Genomic DNA, 17,600 nt, shown 5'->3' with positions numbered 1-17,600 from the left:
CCAATTCAAACACACCTAAATTATAGTAGTTTTGTTAATCACCAAATCTGATAGGGTAGAAACTTTGAAATTAGTCGAGGTGCGATACTCACGAATATAAAAATAAAAATAAAAAATAATATTATATTATTACGACTTGTTGGGAGAGTATATATTTTTTTTCTAAAATTAGTTTCAATTATATTAATTGTAATTTAGAGTAAACATGTATACTAGTTTCAATCTTTTGGTAATCCTTAATCTGGTCATTCGTATTTAAAAGTGTTGGATTTATTCATATTACTTGAATCACGGCATGTCGTTGATCGTACCTCACTGATTAATTTGACAAATTATATATATATATATATATATATATATATATATATTATGGGTGGACTTCTCTTTTTGTCCTATTTCTCTCTTTCACTTAACTATATGCAACATAATTATCAAAATATGATTATACATCATTATAAATTTGTTTAGACCATCTAACGAAGTTGAACATCTATAGCTCTAGACATGGTCAATGAAAATGTACTAGTACGCTACCTTGACACGTAGAAGGAGGTGGATCAATTAGAACTTAATAATCATGGAATCTCTTTATATTATATTATATATATAAATTATTTTCGAGAACAACATGTAAGGTGGATGATCGAATTCACAATTTTTTGGTTGGAGACATATGCTAGTTATCGGTAAATTATGTCCGCTTTGGCTACTTCCTATTATCTTAGAGATTCTAATGAATACTCATGAAGTAGAACCAGTGGCAAATGTAAAGGTTTCTGGAAGTTGACTCAATTTACCAAGATTTTATGGAAAGCAAGCGAGTCTCTTATCCCTAAAAGTTTAAAGTGTTCAACCATCCACCCATAATAATTGAACTAAAAGAAATCACAATTGATATTTAATAAGTGAAAACATTTATCATATCACGCCAATTCAAATAAAATTAATATGTCAACTTGAATATAGTTGAATTGGTTGAGATAGAACTCGCAATATTTTGATTGAAGGTATATGTCAATTACTATTAAGTTATGCTCACTTTAATAAAGTATGATATGTTGAATTATAAGTTTATATACATTTATTTGTAATTATTAAATGCACGATTAAAAATGTATACAATAGTCTATTATTGAAGGGTATTAAGATGTTCCGATCCGATGACCGTTAAAAAAATAGCTCCGACGTCGTTTTATTGATCGTGAATGTAGCGCGCAATCTGTAAAATTTTCTCTAAACTTTATCTTTCTCCTATTCTTAATTCAGTCACCTGCTCACCTAACCAAGTGTTAAGATTCTCCGCCTCAAGGCTTGTTCACAATCACTACTCTTCTTCATTCTCTCTTTTTAATCTTCATTCTTCCATCTGTTTTCCCCCCGTTCGTTGAATTCTCGACATTCTTTCAATCCGAAGAAGAGAAGAAGGAAGCGGGGAATGGCCAGGAAGAAGATTAGAGAGTATGACTCCAAGAGGCTTCTGAAGGAGCATCTCAAACGCCTCGCCAATATTGACCTCCAGATCTGCTCTGCTCAGGTTAATACACATGGTCATGTGTTTTTATGTCTGGTATCTTTTTGCCTGCCCATCTGATTTCAATTGGGTCTTCGTCGTTGTGTGCGGAGAATTTCAGTTGGAGTTTATTGGGTTTCGTTTTCTGTCTTCTGTTGATTCACGAAGAAGTTAGAACTTCGATTGGTCTGCCGGTTACTTGATCGAAACTTTTTATGCGTTTGCTTTCTAGTTTGGATCGGTTTTATATTATTGGGTGGGATCATATTCATGGTTCTATCTACGAATTTATTTATGTGGAGGTTTTGTTTTCGATCTGGTATTTTCATCGGAAACAATAATCACTTGGTTTAGGAAGCATTTCCAGTCCAGCAATGAAAATTGAAATTTAGATGTTTGAAGTTAACTTATGGGACTTCATCTTGTTCATTTGATTTTTTGTTGTATACCCTATTTGGATAATTATGAAGGAAGATCAGATTTTAAGTTCTTTTTATTTGTGTTTCATGTTTCTGCTTTTTTCGATGGCCGTTGTTTCTCTCTCAATTAATCTTGTACCAATTTTTGTTCCCTTCATTTCCTGCAAAGAGCAATACTCATTCATGATTTCTTTGGTTTGATATTCACTGTCTTTTTTTTTTTTTTTTTTTTTTTTGTTAATATTACCTATCATCTATGTTTGGAAGGCATGAAAACACTTAATCCCTATTTCCTTTAAAGAAGTTCCTATTGTTAATTTCTCGACTAATCGTCATTTTGTTTGACTCTGTAAATCAATCAACCGAGTGATTGATTAATCAATCATTTTGTTTGACTTGTTGTCAATTTGTTTGACTAATCGTCTTTTTTTTTTTAATATACATATAACAATCTAATGTAATTTGCTGTGCAATAGGTAAATCAATCGACTGACTTTGCTGAGCTGACAAATAATGAACCATGGTTGTCATCCACTAGGTTGGTAGTGAAACCGGACATGTTATTTGGGAAACGTGGAAAAAGTGGTTTGGTAGCTTTGAATTTGGATCTAGCTCAAGTTGCCGAGTTTGTGAAGATACACCTTGGTGTGCAGGTGATTATTCTTTCACACTTTCATGATTTGTGAATTCTATCTATCTCTGTTTTCATATAAAATGAGTGTTCTGTTTATGATAGGTTGAGATGGGTGGTTGCAAGGCCCCAATCACTACATTCATCGTTGAGCCATTTGTTCCCCATGATCAAGAGTACTACCTATCTATTGTCTCTGAAAGGCTTGGCTGCACCATAAGTTTTTCAGAGTGTGGTGGTATTGAAATTGAAGAGAACTGGGATAAAGTATGCACTGAATTTTCACTAATTGCTTCTCAATACTTAAATTGCATTTTGTTATATGGGATTCTGGCGGTAAGATTTATTTTTTTTCACATAGGTCAAGACTATTTTCCTTCCAACGGAAAAACCTTTTACACTTGAGGCGTGTGCTCCTTTAATAGCCACACTTCCTTTGGAGGTCAGTTTTAATTAGATTTGTTATGGAGCTTAATTTGATTTCTTCATTGTATCAAGATTTTATTCTCTTTTATTCTCTTTTATTATTGTTATTTTTGTACTTTCCTTATATAAGTAAAAGTTGTATTGTATTGATAACTAAGAATAAAAAAGAGAGAGGAGGATTTAATGTCCCGAGGAAGCCAATGAATTTACAGAAGCACACTCAAGTTTGCTTAGATATAAATTGAGAGTAGATTAGACAACTTTTTGCCATGGAAACTGATAAGGAGACCTCAAATAAGATCCCACACATTGCTCCATGCCTATTCTCCTCCTATTATACAATTCTTCCCCCATTTATGCAAAAAAATACAGCCAGCAATTCATTTAACCTAGATAAGGATATCTATCTTTCTAGTCTCTCCTCAGGGACTCACCTGAATCACAGGATATCTTCATCCAATGAGGGAGCCACGCAACAACAACCAAAAGTTCTTAAACATTTTCCACACACAAAGCTCACAAAAGGGCAATCAATTCTCATAAACTATATATCTGTAAGGGTTGAGGATTGGTGAGGGAAATCTCCTCTACCCTACTAAATTATTAGTTTCCATAAAAGCTGTTAAATAAACAAAAAGTGAATATTGGTGGTGTTAGGAAAACACGTCTCTCCATATTTCTAAAGTTGTATAATAATGGCCATCTTGGGCCTACCTGACATGAATTTGTTTTTTGTTTCACTTAAAAATCTTCGTACCAATAAAGACGGTGTTCTCATGTAGCACATATGTTTTCCACTTTTACATGACGTGGAACGTGCTGGTCCATCGGAATTTTCGAATTTAAGTTAGTGTGATAAGGGGAATATTCTTTTTTTAAGAACAATTCAGCCCCCCTTCCCCCCAAAAAAAATGCGATATTAATTTCCTGGAATTCTCAAGGTTCTACAAAAATGAGTTGATGACCTCGGTAGAGAGAGAGAAGAGAACCTTCTAAGACTAAAGTGAGTAGGCCACCGATTTACTTATAAGGGAACGGGGATCAACTCCTACCTCTGGCTCTATCCACTATTTGTTGAAAACCCACACATAATATGAACTGGACTGGACCTCATATTTGCTTCAATGGAATGCCAAAAAGAGGAAAATTCATTAGATACAAAACCACTTACAACTTACAAAGAGAATGGTTAGATGGGCCATTAGGAACTAATCTTAGTTATAATCACAATCATCTAATCAATCAAATAGAATCCACTGAACTTCGTCCCCTTTTCCCACAGGCAATCTCTCATGATTCTTTCTACCTATTTAGCAGCTGTGGATGGGAAACTGAACAAGATAAATAGTAGATATGATGGTTGTAGATATGATGGTTGTAGAGAACAAAAGCATCAGTCTCACTCACAGCTTTTGATAGAGAACTGGCTGATTAAGTGTCAGTTTCACAGCTTTTGACAGGCATGCATTTTTCAGCACATTGCAGTGAGATCTAAGTTTAAGCTTCACATCAAATTTTTAAGGACGCTCTATAATGGATAGGCCTGTAGTGATTGGACCTACAACTATCTGAAATGTCTATGCTTCAAAGTTCAAGTTTAGCATATACTTGCCAAGGAAGTACCTGTCATAGAAGACATCTTCATTTAAGCTTCTGTTGCCCCTCTTTTCCTCAGCCTGTTTCATGGCTATGCTGGTATGCATTTTTGAAATGGCATATGCTAGAAAGAATGCCACTTTCAAATACACCGACTGTAATTAGCTCAATTATAAAATAAAGTTTTCTAGAATTTCATGTGTATGTGACGCATGCTAGTGTTGAGTAATATGCTTTAAGATTTAGTCTTCATTCCATTCAATCACCTATGATGGTTTGATTACAAACTTCCTGTATTGCTTACTTTCCACCATGCTCTTAACCTTTTTATGCTGGAAAGAGTCCTTTAGGTCTGTTAATTTAGTGATTTATTTTAAGTTCTGTTTTCCTCTAGTTTCTAGTTTTGTTGCACACCACTTGTACTTATTGCACATTTGTATTCTCTCAGATTCGAGGAAAGATTGGTGACTTCATAATGGGTGTGTTTGCTGTATTTCAAGGTACACATGTTCTCATGAATGTTCTTAGGTTTAGGCATATATGATAACTATATGTGACACTTATTTATTTAAAGAACAATACTGCAACTATTTTTCATAGATTTTTCTGGACATCCACCCATATGCTTTCGGGCAATTTCCCCACCCCCCAAGAATGCAGGATATATGGCATTTGACTCTAGAGTGACTTAAATTCTCTACAGATTTGGACTTCAGTTTCCTGGAGATGAATCCGTTTACCCTGGTCAATGGGGAGCCGTATCCACTGGATATGAGGGGGGAGTTGGATGACACTGCTGGCTTCAAAAACTTTATGAAGTATTCAATGATAATATATATTCTTAGTACATTTTTTATTCACTATTTTCTTATCTTCAAGAGCTGTTCATTAATTAGTTTTTTAAAAATTCTAACTACCATACCAAGCTGCATCTCCTTTGTTGTGTCTCATTTATAATATGATGCTGTCCACAGATGGGGAAACATTGAATTTCCACTGCCCTTTGGTCGAGTGCTAAGCCCTACAGAAAGCTTTGTCCACTCTTTAGATGAAAAGGTAATTCATTTCAAGTCCTTATTGATGCTTAGAATTATTCTATCTTTCCACTCTCAATTTTTTGCCTGAGCCATGAAGGTTACTAATGAAATGAAGTTGGAAATTAACCACCATGATTTGGTCTAATGACCAAAAAGACAAGTAGTATACTCCATGTGCCTTTGAGTCGTGGGTTCAAACCATGATATTCATTTATTAGGATTATGTGGGTTTTTTTGTGATAAGTGTTGTAGAATAGGGGTTGTCCCACAAGATCAGCCAAAACATAAAGAAGCAAGTTTGAATACTCAATAGTTAACAAAAATAGATAGTGAAGAAAATAATTTGTATCTGTACAAGAGAAGACACTAGTTCTAATCAGATTATATTGCTGATGTTGCAGACAAGTGCATCCCTGAAATTCACAGTTTTGAACCCAAAAGGGCGCATTTGGACAATGGTGGCAGGAGGGGGTGCTAGTGTTATATATGCGGACACTGTAAGTGGTCCTAGTCCAATTCATGGACTTACTGCATAATTTCTCTCTGGCTGAAATTGAAACTTGTGTATATATGGTAATGATTACGATCCAAAGATACTGCTATTGATGCCATATTGTCTGTCACTGGTAGGTTGGAGATTTGGGTTATGCATCAGAGCTCGGTAATTATGCAGAATACAGTGGAGCTCCAAATGAGGAGGAGGTGTTGCAGTATGCCAGAGTTGTTATAGATGTAAGAATTAATGTTCTCTCGTCTCAGTTTAAGCATCTCAATATGTTAGAGAAATTAAGTTCTTTGTCGTGAAACTATTTAACTTTGAATCTTTGATGGAACCCAGTGTGCTACTTCTGAACCTGATGGTCGTAAGCGAGCCCTTCTAATTGGAGGAGGAATAGCTAATTTCACAGATGTTGCTGCCACTTTTAATGGAATTATCCGAGCTCTAAGAGAGAAAGTGAGTTGGATATTGGATGATATGTTCATTTTAGGTGGAAAAAAATATTGTCTAAATTTTATTGTAAAAAAAATCGTAACTACCAGGAATCAAAATTGAAGGCCGCAAGAATGCATATCTATGTTCGAAGAGGTGGTCCAAATTATCAGACTGGTCTTGCCAAGATGCGGGCTCTAGGAGAAGAGCTTGGAGTCCCCCTTGAGGTACAATATCTTCGTTCTTAATTTTTCTCTATATAACTTTTAACCATTTTGGTTTATTCTCATTGAATCGCTACATAATTTGAAGTGAGATATTGGAATGTGTTTTATATCTAAAAAGGGGAAACCAATAGATCTCTAAATGCTTCATTTAGATTTCATGATGGATAACAACTCATTCTTCTGCCATGAGTATGACTCTAGATTGAAAATGATTGGTTGCTTTCGTGTTTGTGTTGTACTAAGAGATACCTATTATTGGCTGAACTTATGTTGGAGATATGGAATCTCCGGAAATATATTTTTTACTATGAACTTTATTTTCCAGCAAAAAAGCTTGCATTGGTCGGAGGTGGTGTTCAAAACATATAACTTAATTACAGCTCCTCAGACTCGCTATTACTCTGATAAATTCATCCAAAATGTAGCCTTTTTATGCTGTGGCTGAATTGTCCTGATCTTATTTAGAACTTACCTCCTCCTGCCTCACCCTGCTCTGTGCAGGTTTTTGGCCCAGAAGCCACAATGACCGGAATCTGCAAACAAGCTATCGATTGCATAATGTCTGCTGCATAGTCCCACATTGCACATTTCTTTTGCAGCTGATGACTGAGTTGAAAGATGCAATAGATGTCATTTAGCTTATATCTGCTGCAGTGGGGAAAGGGAAAGGGAAAGGGAAAGGGAAAGGGAGTTGTTTTATTTGTAGCATGCTCATTCTTGTAGTCCTTGGAATTTGGAAAGCAATTTGTTCATACTGCTTTGCCATATGAAGAGATGATGGGGGAGATGGAGGTGTACTCCTTGTGACTATGCAATTGACTTCTTTCTTTCCAATTGGTTTGGCAATAGGGGATGCACCCAAAAATGTATTGTTATTATTATCTAATAATCATCTTCATCTTCTTCTTTTCTTTTCCTCTCCAAATTTTCATATCTTAATGGATTTTGGTTTTGACTTGTTTAAACCTCTTAATTCTATCAAGAAACTTAATGTCTCTGTGGAGGAGTTGTATCCACATCCATAAAAAAAACTTGTTTAAATACAGCTATGGTCAAGACCTGTAATTCTAGTTCGATCGACAGCCCGGTTGAACTGGAAGAGGAAGATGTTTCTCCCTGTGCTTTCCACCAGCAACCTGTTATCCAATCTCCATGCAATCGACATTTTATTTCGAATCACAGCACTCGACAGGAATGCGAGGCCAAGAGTTTGCCAACAGTTTTCAATGTCTCAAGTATATGTATTTCTTGAAATAAACGTGTCCCTAAAGTTTAAACACATGATTTTTCAAATTTGAATATAATTCAACGGGTTAAAATACTTATCTTCGACTAAAATGTCGAATTAGAATACCCACTCTTACATGTAATACTAAAAAAAACATATAAAACAAAAGTTAAATTAAAGATTTGGTCTTTAAAATTTTAATTTTGTGTTTTCTCACCCATTCTCATATTTTTGCCACTATATGATTGATTAGTTAATGTTTATACGTAATTATCTAGAAATAAGAATAAGAAGTGAGTATGCAAAATAATTGTTATATATTTGATCACTATTTTAATATCAGAAAAATTTAATAAACAAAATAAATGACATTATTTTTCAATCTGTGTTGTACTTGAAAAAGGGAAAAAAAAATTTCAACATTAATTTGTGCAATTGCCTCTTAGTTACCCGACACTGTTTTAATTAATTGTACCAAAAAACGGACAATTATATGAACTGCCCAGATATTATAGGGATGAATTATTATTATTTTTTTTTGACAAATGAATTATTCATTTTTTATAACATAAATAATTTAGCGGAAGCATTATTATATGATAGCATTAAATCAGGGAACATTATGCTTGTTCATAATATATACGTAGTTAATATCCAACATTCATCGTGATTTATAATTTTCATAATGAATAATTTTGTTTTTAAGCAATATAATCTGTAATTGAGATTGATAATTTGAGATTAAAAAATCTGCATTGGTTAAATTTATGTAGTGTATAATTGGCGGCAACACAGATTCTTATCAAAAAGAAATATAATATAAAATAAAATTTAAATGTATAAAAAGAATTGGTCCCGGCGGGTCTCGAACCCGCGACCTTCGGCTCATAAGACCAACGCTCTAACCAACTGAGCTACGGGACCTGTTTGTTTATGTGAATGTATAGTATACTATAAATAAAATTTACATATCCATAAATTGAAATAAACGTTAAATTGGGTTGTAGATTTTTTATTTTATATTAATAAATTAAATTTAGTTTTGTTTTTTAATAGCAATGCACAGTTGGGAGAGCGTCAGACTGGATATCTGAAGGTCATGTGTTCAATCTTTGTTCATTGGTATGCATGACGGGAGATTGTTTAAGATAATCATAAGTTTCAAGGGGAGTGAGTATTTGAATGAGTGACTTTAATAACCTTACTAATTCATTCAGAGGTGGATTGCGTTTTTTTATTAATACAAACATTACCTTTTACTGTACCATTTATAATAAAGTATATTTACGTCAAATTTGTACACATATTTTCTCATATTACTCCCTTAGTTTAAATTATCTTTCCCTTATTGTTCCTTACACTCTCGCAAGACTTTTTATTTTTTAAAATATCAATCGATTATTTATTAATATGTTTTATTCAATAAATTAAGATCTTTTTCGTTTTTTTAATTTCAAATTTATTATACATTAAATATTCGGGATTTTTAATTTGCTACATTGTTCCTTTTCCTTTATTATTTTTCTTTCAAATTCCCATTTCAACAATATATATATATATTTCTACAACAAATTGGGGCACGAAAATAATTTAACGATAAAAATAAAACTTACGAAAGTTGAAACATGGGGATAAATTTGGTATAATTTAACCAGAAAAAAAAGAAAAAAAAATCGCATAATTTCCGGCTCCGCCCAAGGCCTTGGCTCTTCCCGCCACAAGGACTTTCGAATGCTCTTCTCTGCTCTCTCAGTCCCCTATGCTTCGATCCAACAGCACCTGTAACTTCCGATCATGAGTTCCAAAGCAGGTAACATTCTGATTTCCATTATGTAATTTGTATTGTTGTTTCTGACGGGTCAATTTCTAGGTGGGAAGTCCGTTGATTTATGGTCCGAGTTGATAGCTAGCGAGGGAGCCGAGCGCCAAGAGGAAGCGCGAGTTGAAGAGGTTTATAGGCGTAGAAGAAGGCCACCCCCCCAGAACACCGTTCATGGCGCTGCCTTGTAAATTTGCTTCCATTGCTCGTTTCATTCCACTTTCTGTTTTCTTTTAACTTGACGAGAATCGTTGTTTCATGTTTCCGTTTCTATTTTCTTGCAGGAAGCAGAACTTAGGTTCGAATCGTCGCAATGTGAACAGGGTGAGTTTAGCTGCTGCTGACAGCAAGAGAATTAGTTGGAACCGTACTCTTTCGATCAGGTTTACTTCAATTTTCTTTTGATCTTCTTCTCAACTTTTTGCGACCAATTTCAATCAGGGTACCTATGGAATTTAATCTGTGCTCTTCTTAAGTTTACCTAACGGATGATTTGTTTATAGCTTATCCCTTTTTGGAATTAGAAATGAAAATTTGACTACGTAATGACTAAACCGCCCCGCGGCGGTAGATTGTTGAGTTGACACGAAGTATCATTTCTAGACGGGTTGGTATGTGTAGCATATTAGACATTATAGGTGAAACAATTGACACATCTTTGAAATTTTATCCACCGCAACTATTATAGAATTGGGTACTCTTTTATCTATTGGAAAAAGATTTAAGGATGAAATCCATTAGAGACCTGGAGTTAGAAAGGCTTAAGGAGATGGCTAGTATTGAACTCTGACGTGTTTCTTGTAAAGACGATTGTGAGAAGATTGAGAATATGCTCCAAGCAATCAAATTGTTTAAAGTATTCCTAGTCTGAGAGCCAATCTAGAAAAATCGATGGTTGGAGGTGTTAACTTGGAGTTAGAAAGGCTTAAGGGGATGGCTAAAAGTTTGAACTGTGGGTTCTGTAAGCTTCCAATGATGTATTTGGGTATGTCTTTAGGAGTGAATGCAAAAAGGGAGAAACTTTTGGAAGCTAATATAGGAAAGAATCTTGAGAAGGGTAAAGCAGTGGAAGAACCGTTGTTTATCTAAAAGTAGTTGCCAGGTCTAGTAAATGTTGTGCTTTCAAGTCTACCATTGTACTATATGTATATTTTCGGAATGCCACGAAAGTTAGCCCTGAAATCATAGAGGATAATGAGAGCATTATTTTTGAAAGGGATATTGTTATTAGGAGATTGTGGCATTCCTTTAGAAAGACGACTTGGGGCCTTTTAGTCTAAGAAAAAGAAATGAGGCTTTGTTGACAAATTGACACTACAGATTCTCGTTGGAACTGCTAGCGCTGTGGAATAAGGTTATTATTATTTGTGAGCATCTATGGCCAGAGGGCTTTCAGTTGGATGACTAAAACAGAGGAAACAACTTCATGTAGACATCCTCGGAGTCATATTCTAAGAATCAAGGGAGCATTTTTACTATTCATAACTAAAATTGAGAGATGAGAAGAATTTTCTTGGCAACTCAGTTGGTTACTTGATCAGCGGTTGAAGGACAGATTCCCCAAATGTTTTGTATTCGAACTTTTAATTTGAAAATTTACCCTGGTTGTGCTATAGAAATGAATTTGTTAAAGGAAGTTTGGGAGGAAGATTTAAGATCTTGGGATATCGAGGAAGAAGGCATCTAATAGAGGAAGAGTTGGGTGAGCTCAAGAAGCTTTTGCAGCCGGTAAAAGGGGTTTCTCCTGGAGGACTTTTGGATAGAAGAGAATGGTTCTTGAACTCCTCTGTTGTATTATCGATTAAGTCCTTGTTTTTTAAACTGATAGATGCCCAGTTTTCCTTATCCAAAGTAACGCAATTTGGAAAGGGAGGGACCTTAGTATATCAAGGTTTTTCTTGAAGTTTGCTTGGGAGGTGTCGTCACTGTTGAATGTATGTACATTGAACTTGCTCTTCAAAATTATCCCATCATTGAGTGTTTCACTTCTTTAAATCAGCTAGGTGGACAAAAAAGAAATATATTCCTCATTTGTTAATGCTATGCTGATGAAGTGTACAACCTAAGAACACCTAATGATCTAAATGGAAATAAAGTACGGCCCCCTTTGAAGGGGTCTCAGCTAGAGGTTTTAAGGCTTCTTTTGAAAGCCGGGAGAGCTCTCTCTTTCATTTGTTCCCGTTTTTTCATAGATCATGAGATGTTCTATTGGAAATGGCTCTGATGTTTACTTTTGGGATGATTGTTGGGTGGAGGATTATCCTTTTTGCCGCTGACTTCTCCACCTTTACCATCTCTCTAATATGAAGCTGCATTTTGTGGCTTTGGTTCTTTTGACCTCTACCAGTTTTTCATCAATTTTTTGGGGTTTCTCGTTTTTTGATGGATATTGAGACATTGGAGGTGTCAGCCTTACTGGTGTTGAGAACCCTCCCGACGGATTACTGGTGTTGCTGGTGTTGGTATGGTGTAAAGTGGACATGCATAAATTATTGACATTTAACGGTATCTACAATTATTGTCTTAATTTTCGTTCCCATTCATTTGAAATTGGCTTAGTGTATTGTTTTCACTTTTAACAGAGGGAGGGCGAGTATGGCAATTGAGGCTTGTGTAGTTCATCAGCTTCAACAAAAGCAGGCAAAGAGAAAAGGAAAACCTGCTCTCCCAAAAGTAGGCTTCTTTCCCTTGAGTGATATTTGTTTCCCTCAACTTCCTTTAGTTATGCAGAGTGTTATGTACGTTTAATCTTTGTTTACAAAAGTTCGACCTCTTTGTATCACACATCAATGCCTTGCATCGAATACTTGAAGATTATACGATGCCCTTAATTCTCTATATTCATCACAATGATTTTGATAATTGAAATTGGCAGGGAAACTGTGTACAAGCTACAAATTTTGACAAAGAGCGTGCATACTTTCAAGAGGTAGATGCCTTTGAGTTGTTGGAGGAGAGTCCTTCACCCAAGAGCAGTACATGGGCAAGCAGCCAGTTTGATATTGCTGCAGTACCATCTCTATGCTCTAGAATAGAAAAATGGTTAATTTCCAAGAGATCAAATTACAGTCTTGCACCTTCTAGCACGTTATCGAAGATATTAGAAACTCCACTGGTGTCCATTGAACCTATTAGTGGCAATCATTTGGGAAACTTCAAATTGAAAACTCCTGAGAAGTATGCTAGAGGGCTGGGTGGACGCTTGAGCTCTATTCAGAAAAGATATATCTCCAACCTAAATGATAACGACGTCATTGAAATAGATAGCATTCGAGGCAACAGAAGTGCCAGAGCGGAAGACCTGAGCACTGAGGAGTGTGAAAACATTGAAATTGCTGTGAAGAAACTTTCTTTATCATCAACTTCCACTTCTTTGCACAACTATCATTTGGATCCACTTAATGCATTATTAGCAGTTTGTGGACAGTCAGCTCCTTCCACGCTCAAGGATGCATTCTCTAATTATTGGTTGGTTCCTTAGTCTGAAAATACTTATTTTTATATATAAATCTTGCTTATTGGTTTAAAATAAGAATTCACATATATTTTGTTTAAATTTTTAATTTCTGCTGAACTCGAGTAATCTTGCTGAAATTTCAGTCTACAATTGTCATAGTCAAGAATATACCTTCACATATATTTTGTTTCGTATGCTATTATGTAAACGGTCTGTGGTCACAGCTCTTGCTATTGAAGTCGTATTCCAGTTAATTTCTTGGCTCACTTTAATTTTTCCTCAAAATGCATAAAAATTCTTTAACTGATGTGTTTCTTGACTCAGTGACCCGGAAACTATTGTCAAAATTGGTGAAGGTACATACGGAGAAGCTTTTAAAGCTGGTAACACTGTTTGCAAGATAGTTCCATTTGACGGAGATTTACGAGTTAATGGGGAAGTGCAGAAGGTACATTTTATTGCCATCTCATGGCCGTACTAGTGTGGCAAGTGGCACTTCACTAGCTAGAAAATTCGTGGCGTGGAAGATCATGCTGAGTAATTTTTTTTTTTAAAAAAGTAAATTTTTAATACGTTGATTTCTTAAATTCTTGATAATATTTGTTTTGGGTTTTATATCATTCTGATGAATGATGATGTCACCGTAGTGCCGGTTTGTTTGGATTTCCGATTGATGAATAAGGAAAAGAGAACTATTAGATTTTTTGGCCGGTAGTTGAAGTCATTGCGACTTGTTATAACTCTGTCATACTTACCTTGTATCAGAAATCAGAAGAACTGCTCGAGGAAGTCATACTCTCCAGAACTCTGAATTCTTTAAGAAGTAATGATGGCGGTGCTGATAATTTTTGCACAACATTCATACGAACCATAGAGTATGTTTACTGCTCAGTGAGATAATTGTTATGGTTTTTTATGATGCAATAATATGCATTTACCAGATTTTCCCACTTCACTTGTCGTTTAACAGCAACAGTTACTTTCTGCTTTATGTTAGGCGATAGGCAGTCAAACATCTAGATATGATTCAATGTTTAGGCCAGTTAAAGGGGAAAAAACTCGTTTCCAGCCCGTTTTATACTCTGGGTTTTGTCAGAATCACTCTGTCATGCAATTATGGAGCAGCTTCTTATGGACTATTAATTTAATATCTGCGTGATCTTTTTATCCAATAGTTTAAGGGTATGTCAAGGTTCTTATGATGCTTCACTAATCAAGGCTTGGGAAGTCTGGGATGAAAAGCATGGTTCAGAAAATGATCACCCCAAGCAGTTTCCAGAGAAACAGGTGTTTTTTTTTTAATTATAAATTTTATGGATCATGAATTTTTTGTACGAAGTATAAAAAGTATCTTTTATATCTACCCACTTCATTAAGGGCAAACAAAAATCATGGAAACATATATCTGTTCGCATAATATTGCTTATTTTTTAAAAAAGCTTGTGCAGCTAGAAGACCACGATCATTTTACTTTTTCGCGTTTCTTCATATATTACCACTTTTTTGCTATTGCATTAAGGTCTCACAACCTATTCGTTAAGTAATGGCATAAAATGATATATTAAAAATGTCATATTAGAGGCTTGGTCATGCAACTTTTGAGCTTTTAACTTCTACTAATGTTTTATACAGTGCTATGTTGTGTTTGTTCTCCAACATGGGGGAAAAGATCTTGAAAGCTTTGTACTCCTAAACTTTGATGAGGCACAGAGTTTAGTAATACAGGTTTGTGATGAATTATATTAACATTATTGGCTCTTGAAGCTTTAATCAAATCTAGTTTTGATGAATGACAGGTTACTGCAGCTCTAGCTGTAGCTGAAGCTGCTTATGAATTTGAACACCGTGATCTGCACTGGTTTGGCTCTTCTTCCATCTATAATTGTAGATGTAGTTCCTTTTCATTGACTACTGATTTGAAGCGTGTATTTATTGCCAGGGGAAATGTACTCTTAAGTCGCAATAATTCTGAAACACTGCAGTTCATCCTTGAAGGTAAGAACATGACCCTGCAGACATTTGGACTTCAGATATCGATAATTGACTTCACTCTATCACGAATCAATACTGGTAAGATGTTATTCTTCTATTTTATCATCTTTTGAGTTTGCACCAAGCTGTTGCGCTTCTTAATTAGAACCTGCTTATGAGCCTACTGTTGTTGCTTGCCTGACCAAAAAGGGAGTTGCAAAATTAAATGAATCTATGCAGGTGAGGACATACTCTTTTTAGATCTCTCATTGGATCCTTATCTCTTTAAGGGTCCCAGAGGAGATAGACAAGTAAGCAACCATTCAATTTGATAACTAACGAATTAAGATATATATTAGCAGTCGACTTATTCGAAAATATTTGCAATACTTTTGATTTTATGTTCTCATATGCAGTCAGAAACGTATAGGAAAATGAAGGAGGTGACAGGAGACTGCTGGGAGGGGAGGTAAAATTTCTAATGCATTTATCTTTCTATCACATCTGAATCACATTATGGAGGAGATATTAAACCTTTTCCGCTTTGGCTTATCGAGTTGTTAATTGTTACATGGTTTAAAAAATATCCAAAAAAGATGTGTACAATGTTGTTTGTGCAGGATTTGCAGTGCGAAATAGTTTAATGAGCCGAGAGGAAGATTTGATTATCATTTTTATTCCTGTTACCTCCCTTCAGCAAGTGCAATCATTGTTATTCTACTCCATGCTCAAAGTCATACATTTAAAATTTTAAAATGTAATCGATGAAATTTAGCAAGCAAATTATATAGTAATTAGTAGTAGACATCCACCGTCCATATTAACCCAACACCTTTCACAAGAGAGTTTTCTGAGATTAATCATAACTGAACCTGTTGATTTCATATCCAACAGCTTTCCCAGAACGAATGTCATGTGGTTGCTCTACCTTGTGGATATATTGCTTTTGAAGAAATCGTTTGTAAGTCTTTTTTATTTATTCAGGAGACCATTCGTCATTCTTAAGAAATCGTTTGCAAAGTTTTATATATGTGAAGTTAAATGACCGAGAAATTGAATTTAGCTGTTGGAAACAATCACGTTCAATTGTCACAAATCGCTAACAGAAAATGTGTTGCGCATTTCTCAAAGACTTCTAGAGTAGATTGAAAGGGTGCTCGGTGCATTTTAGATGCATAATCTCAACAGAAATTTGTTAAGTTATATTACGTATTCTGAAGTTTGATTTTTGAATCTCTAGATAAGCAGCTAGATTTTTTAGGTTGTATTATTTTCTAAAGATTTATACATATTTAAGAAGTTTAGTTCCCAAGTTATTTTTAAATATATTCTGCTATATCCAGACAGAACTTGGTAAAGTTTCAAAGTTGCTTATTCTGAAGATTGAAAGGTTGTCGATGTTTCAGGAGCGTAGTTCAAAGCATGAAAGGGAACTGCGTGCATTGAAGAAACGTCTGGACAAATATAATTCAGCAAAAGAAGCAATTCTCGATCCATTCTTCAGTGAGTTGATTGCTTGGTCAGGCAGTGTGGAGTAGAGTTGGAGGGTTTTAGACTTCCAACATGAAATAGGAAAGAGGTCTTGAAGTGCCACTTCTATATAAATTAAGTAGGTGATGTCGTGTACAGAACCCTCCTGCTCTATGGATGAAAATTAATCATTGTATTTATAACTTTTTAAAATATATAGACCAGATTGACACAAATGTGAAATTATAATGATAAAAGGTATAATTTAATAGTCTTCTTTTGGTTTGGATTATTATGATATCTTGTTCCTCAACAATGACTTTCCTCATTTCATTATGAATTATTTCTGAGTTATAATTATGGAAAATTAAAGGGAAAGCTTATCAGAGAAAAAGGGTATTGATAGGTGATGATTTAGATAAATCTGCTTTAGTAAAAAGTAGGCTACATGGTGTCACGTTTTGCATCATATTTGGCTTTGTGATGATCTCTAAGCCAATCGATTTCAATCTTTGTTAGAACATCATCTGAAAATGTGCTGGCAAACCACTACCATTTTATCTTCTACGAGAATCCTGCATGACATAGGCTCAACTCTCAAGGATTGTGGCATGGCAGCCCAATACATTTTAACCAAAAGTTCAATTCCTCTGTTCCTTCAACTTCCAATTTTGGGCAGCGAAAAGCACCTTGCTTTCTGATAATCTTTGATATTTATCCTTTTGACGTATATGGGTAAGAAGAAATTGACATGCAACCTCTCAATTGTCCCATAGATTTACTTTCCATGGAAGGGTATCAAATCAGAGACTGCTGGAGAGTTGCTTTGAAAAGCTAACTTTTTCATTTTTTATTTCCGGACTGTTCTTAGGGATTAT

At 35.0% G+C, this 17,600-nt stretch overlaps 2 protein-coding genes and 1 non-coding gene across 5 annotated transcripts; 2 read left to right on the top strand and 1 right to left on the bottom strand.

The window, feature by feature from the left end:
- The first annotated feature begins 1,256 nt into the window (after nt 1-1,256).
- ACLA-3 (ATP-citrate lyase A-3) lies at nt 1,257-7,688 on the top strand. The gene is made up of 12 exons (XM_022303833.2): nt 1,257-1,534; nt 2,406-2,582; nt 2,666-2,827; nt 2,922-3,002; nt 5,031-5,082; nt 5,286-5,400; nt 5,557-5,638; nt 6,021-6,116; nt 6,250-6,351; nt 6,458-6,574; nt 6,661-6,777; nt 7,279-7,688. The coding sequence occupies exons 1-12, from the start codon at nt 1,436-1,438 to the stop codon at nt 7,348-7,350; spliced, it is 1,272 nt and encodes a 423-aa protein (XP_022159525.1). The 5' UTR covers nt 1,257-1,435; the 3' UTR covers nt 7,351-7,688.
- A 1,167-nt stretch (nt 7,689-8,855) lies between these two features.
- TRNAI-UAU (transfer RNA isoleucine (anticodon UAU)) lies at nt 8,856-8,929 on the bottom strand. The gene has a single exon. It is a non-coding gene; the product is annotated as a tRNA-Ile (tRNA).
- Nucleotides 8,930-9,658: 729 nt separating this feature from the next.
- On the top strand, nt 9,659-16,997 carry HASPIN (Protein kinase superfamily protein). 3 transcript variants are annotated; one of them, XM_022300125.2, is made up of 15 exons: nt 9,659-9,815; nt 9,876-10,011; nt 10,109-10,207; nt 12,407-12,497; nt 12,700-13,292; nt 13,606-13,729; nt 14,047-14,156; nt 14,457-14,568; nt 14,914-15,006; nt 15,078-15,139; nt 15,221-15,351; nt 15,493-15,563; nt 15,669-15,721; nt 16,147-16,213; nt 16,659-16,997. In XM_022300125.2, exons 1-15 carry the CDS (start codon nt 9,800-9,802, stop codon nt 16,788-16,790), a joined length of 1,890 nt encoding a protein of 629 aa, XP_022155817.1. In that variant the 5' UTR covers nt 9,659-9,799; the 3' UTR covers nt 16,791-16,997. The 3 variants fall into 3 exon arrangements, with proteins under 3 accessions (XP_022155817.1, XP_022155824.1, XP_087981769.1); XM_022300132.2 differs by lacking the exon at nt 16,147-16,213; XM_088125643.1 differs by having other exon boundaries at nt 15,078-15,351.
- The last annotated feature ends 603 nt before the right edge of the window (nt 16,998-17,600 follow it).

Source organism: Momordica charantia (assembly GCF_013281855.1).
Source record: "Momordica charantia cultivar OHB3-1 chromosome 6 unlocalized genomic scaffold, Mcharantia_2.0 BLBB01000006.1, whole genome shotgun sequence".
Classification (NCBI taxonomy): Eukaryota; Viridiplantae; Streptophyta; class Magnoliopsida; order Cucurbitales; family Cucurbitaceae; genus Momordica; species Momordica charantia.
This window is presented reverse-complemented; position numbering and strand designations above follow the sequence as displayed.

Coding starts and splice junctions, on each gene's coding strand:
- HASPIN (XM_088125643.1), top strand. Junction 14,157..14,456: donor ACATTCATACGAACCATAGA/GTATGTTTACTG, acceptor TTTATCCAATAG/TTTAAGGGTATGTCAAGGTT. Junction 15,722..16,146: donor GGAGACTGCTGGGAGGGGAG/GTAAAATTTCTA, acceptor CATATCCAACAG/CTTTCCCAGAACGAATGTCA.
- ACLA-3 (XM_022303833.2), top strand. CDS start 1,436: ATGGCCAGGAAGAAGATTAGAGAGTATGACTCCAAGAGGCTTCTGAAG. Junction 6,117..6,249: donor GTGTTATATATGCGGACACT/GTAAGTGGTCCT, acceptor TGTCACTGGTAG/GTTGGAGATTTGGGTTATGC. Junction 6,352..6,457: donor ATGCCAGAGTTGTTATAGAT/GTAAGAATTAAT, acceptor GATGGAACCCAG/TGTGCTACTTCTGAACCTGA.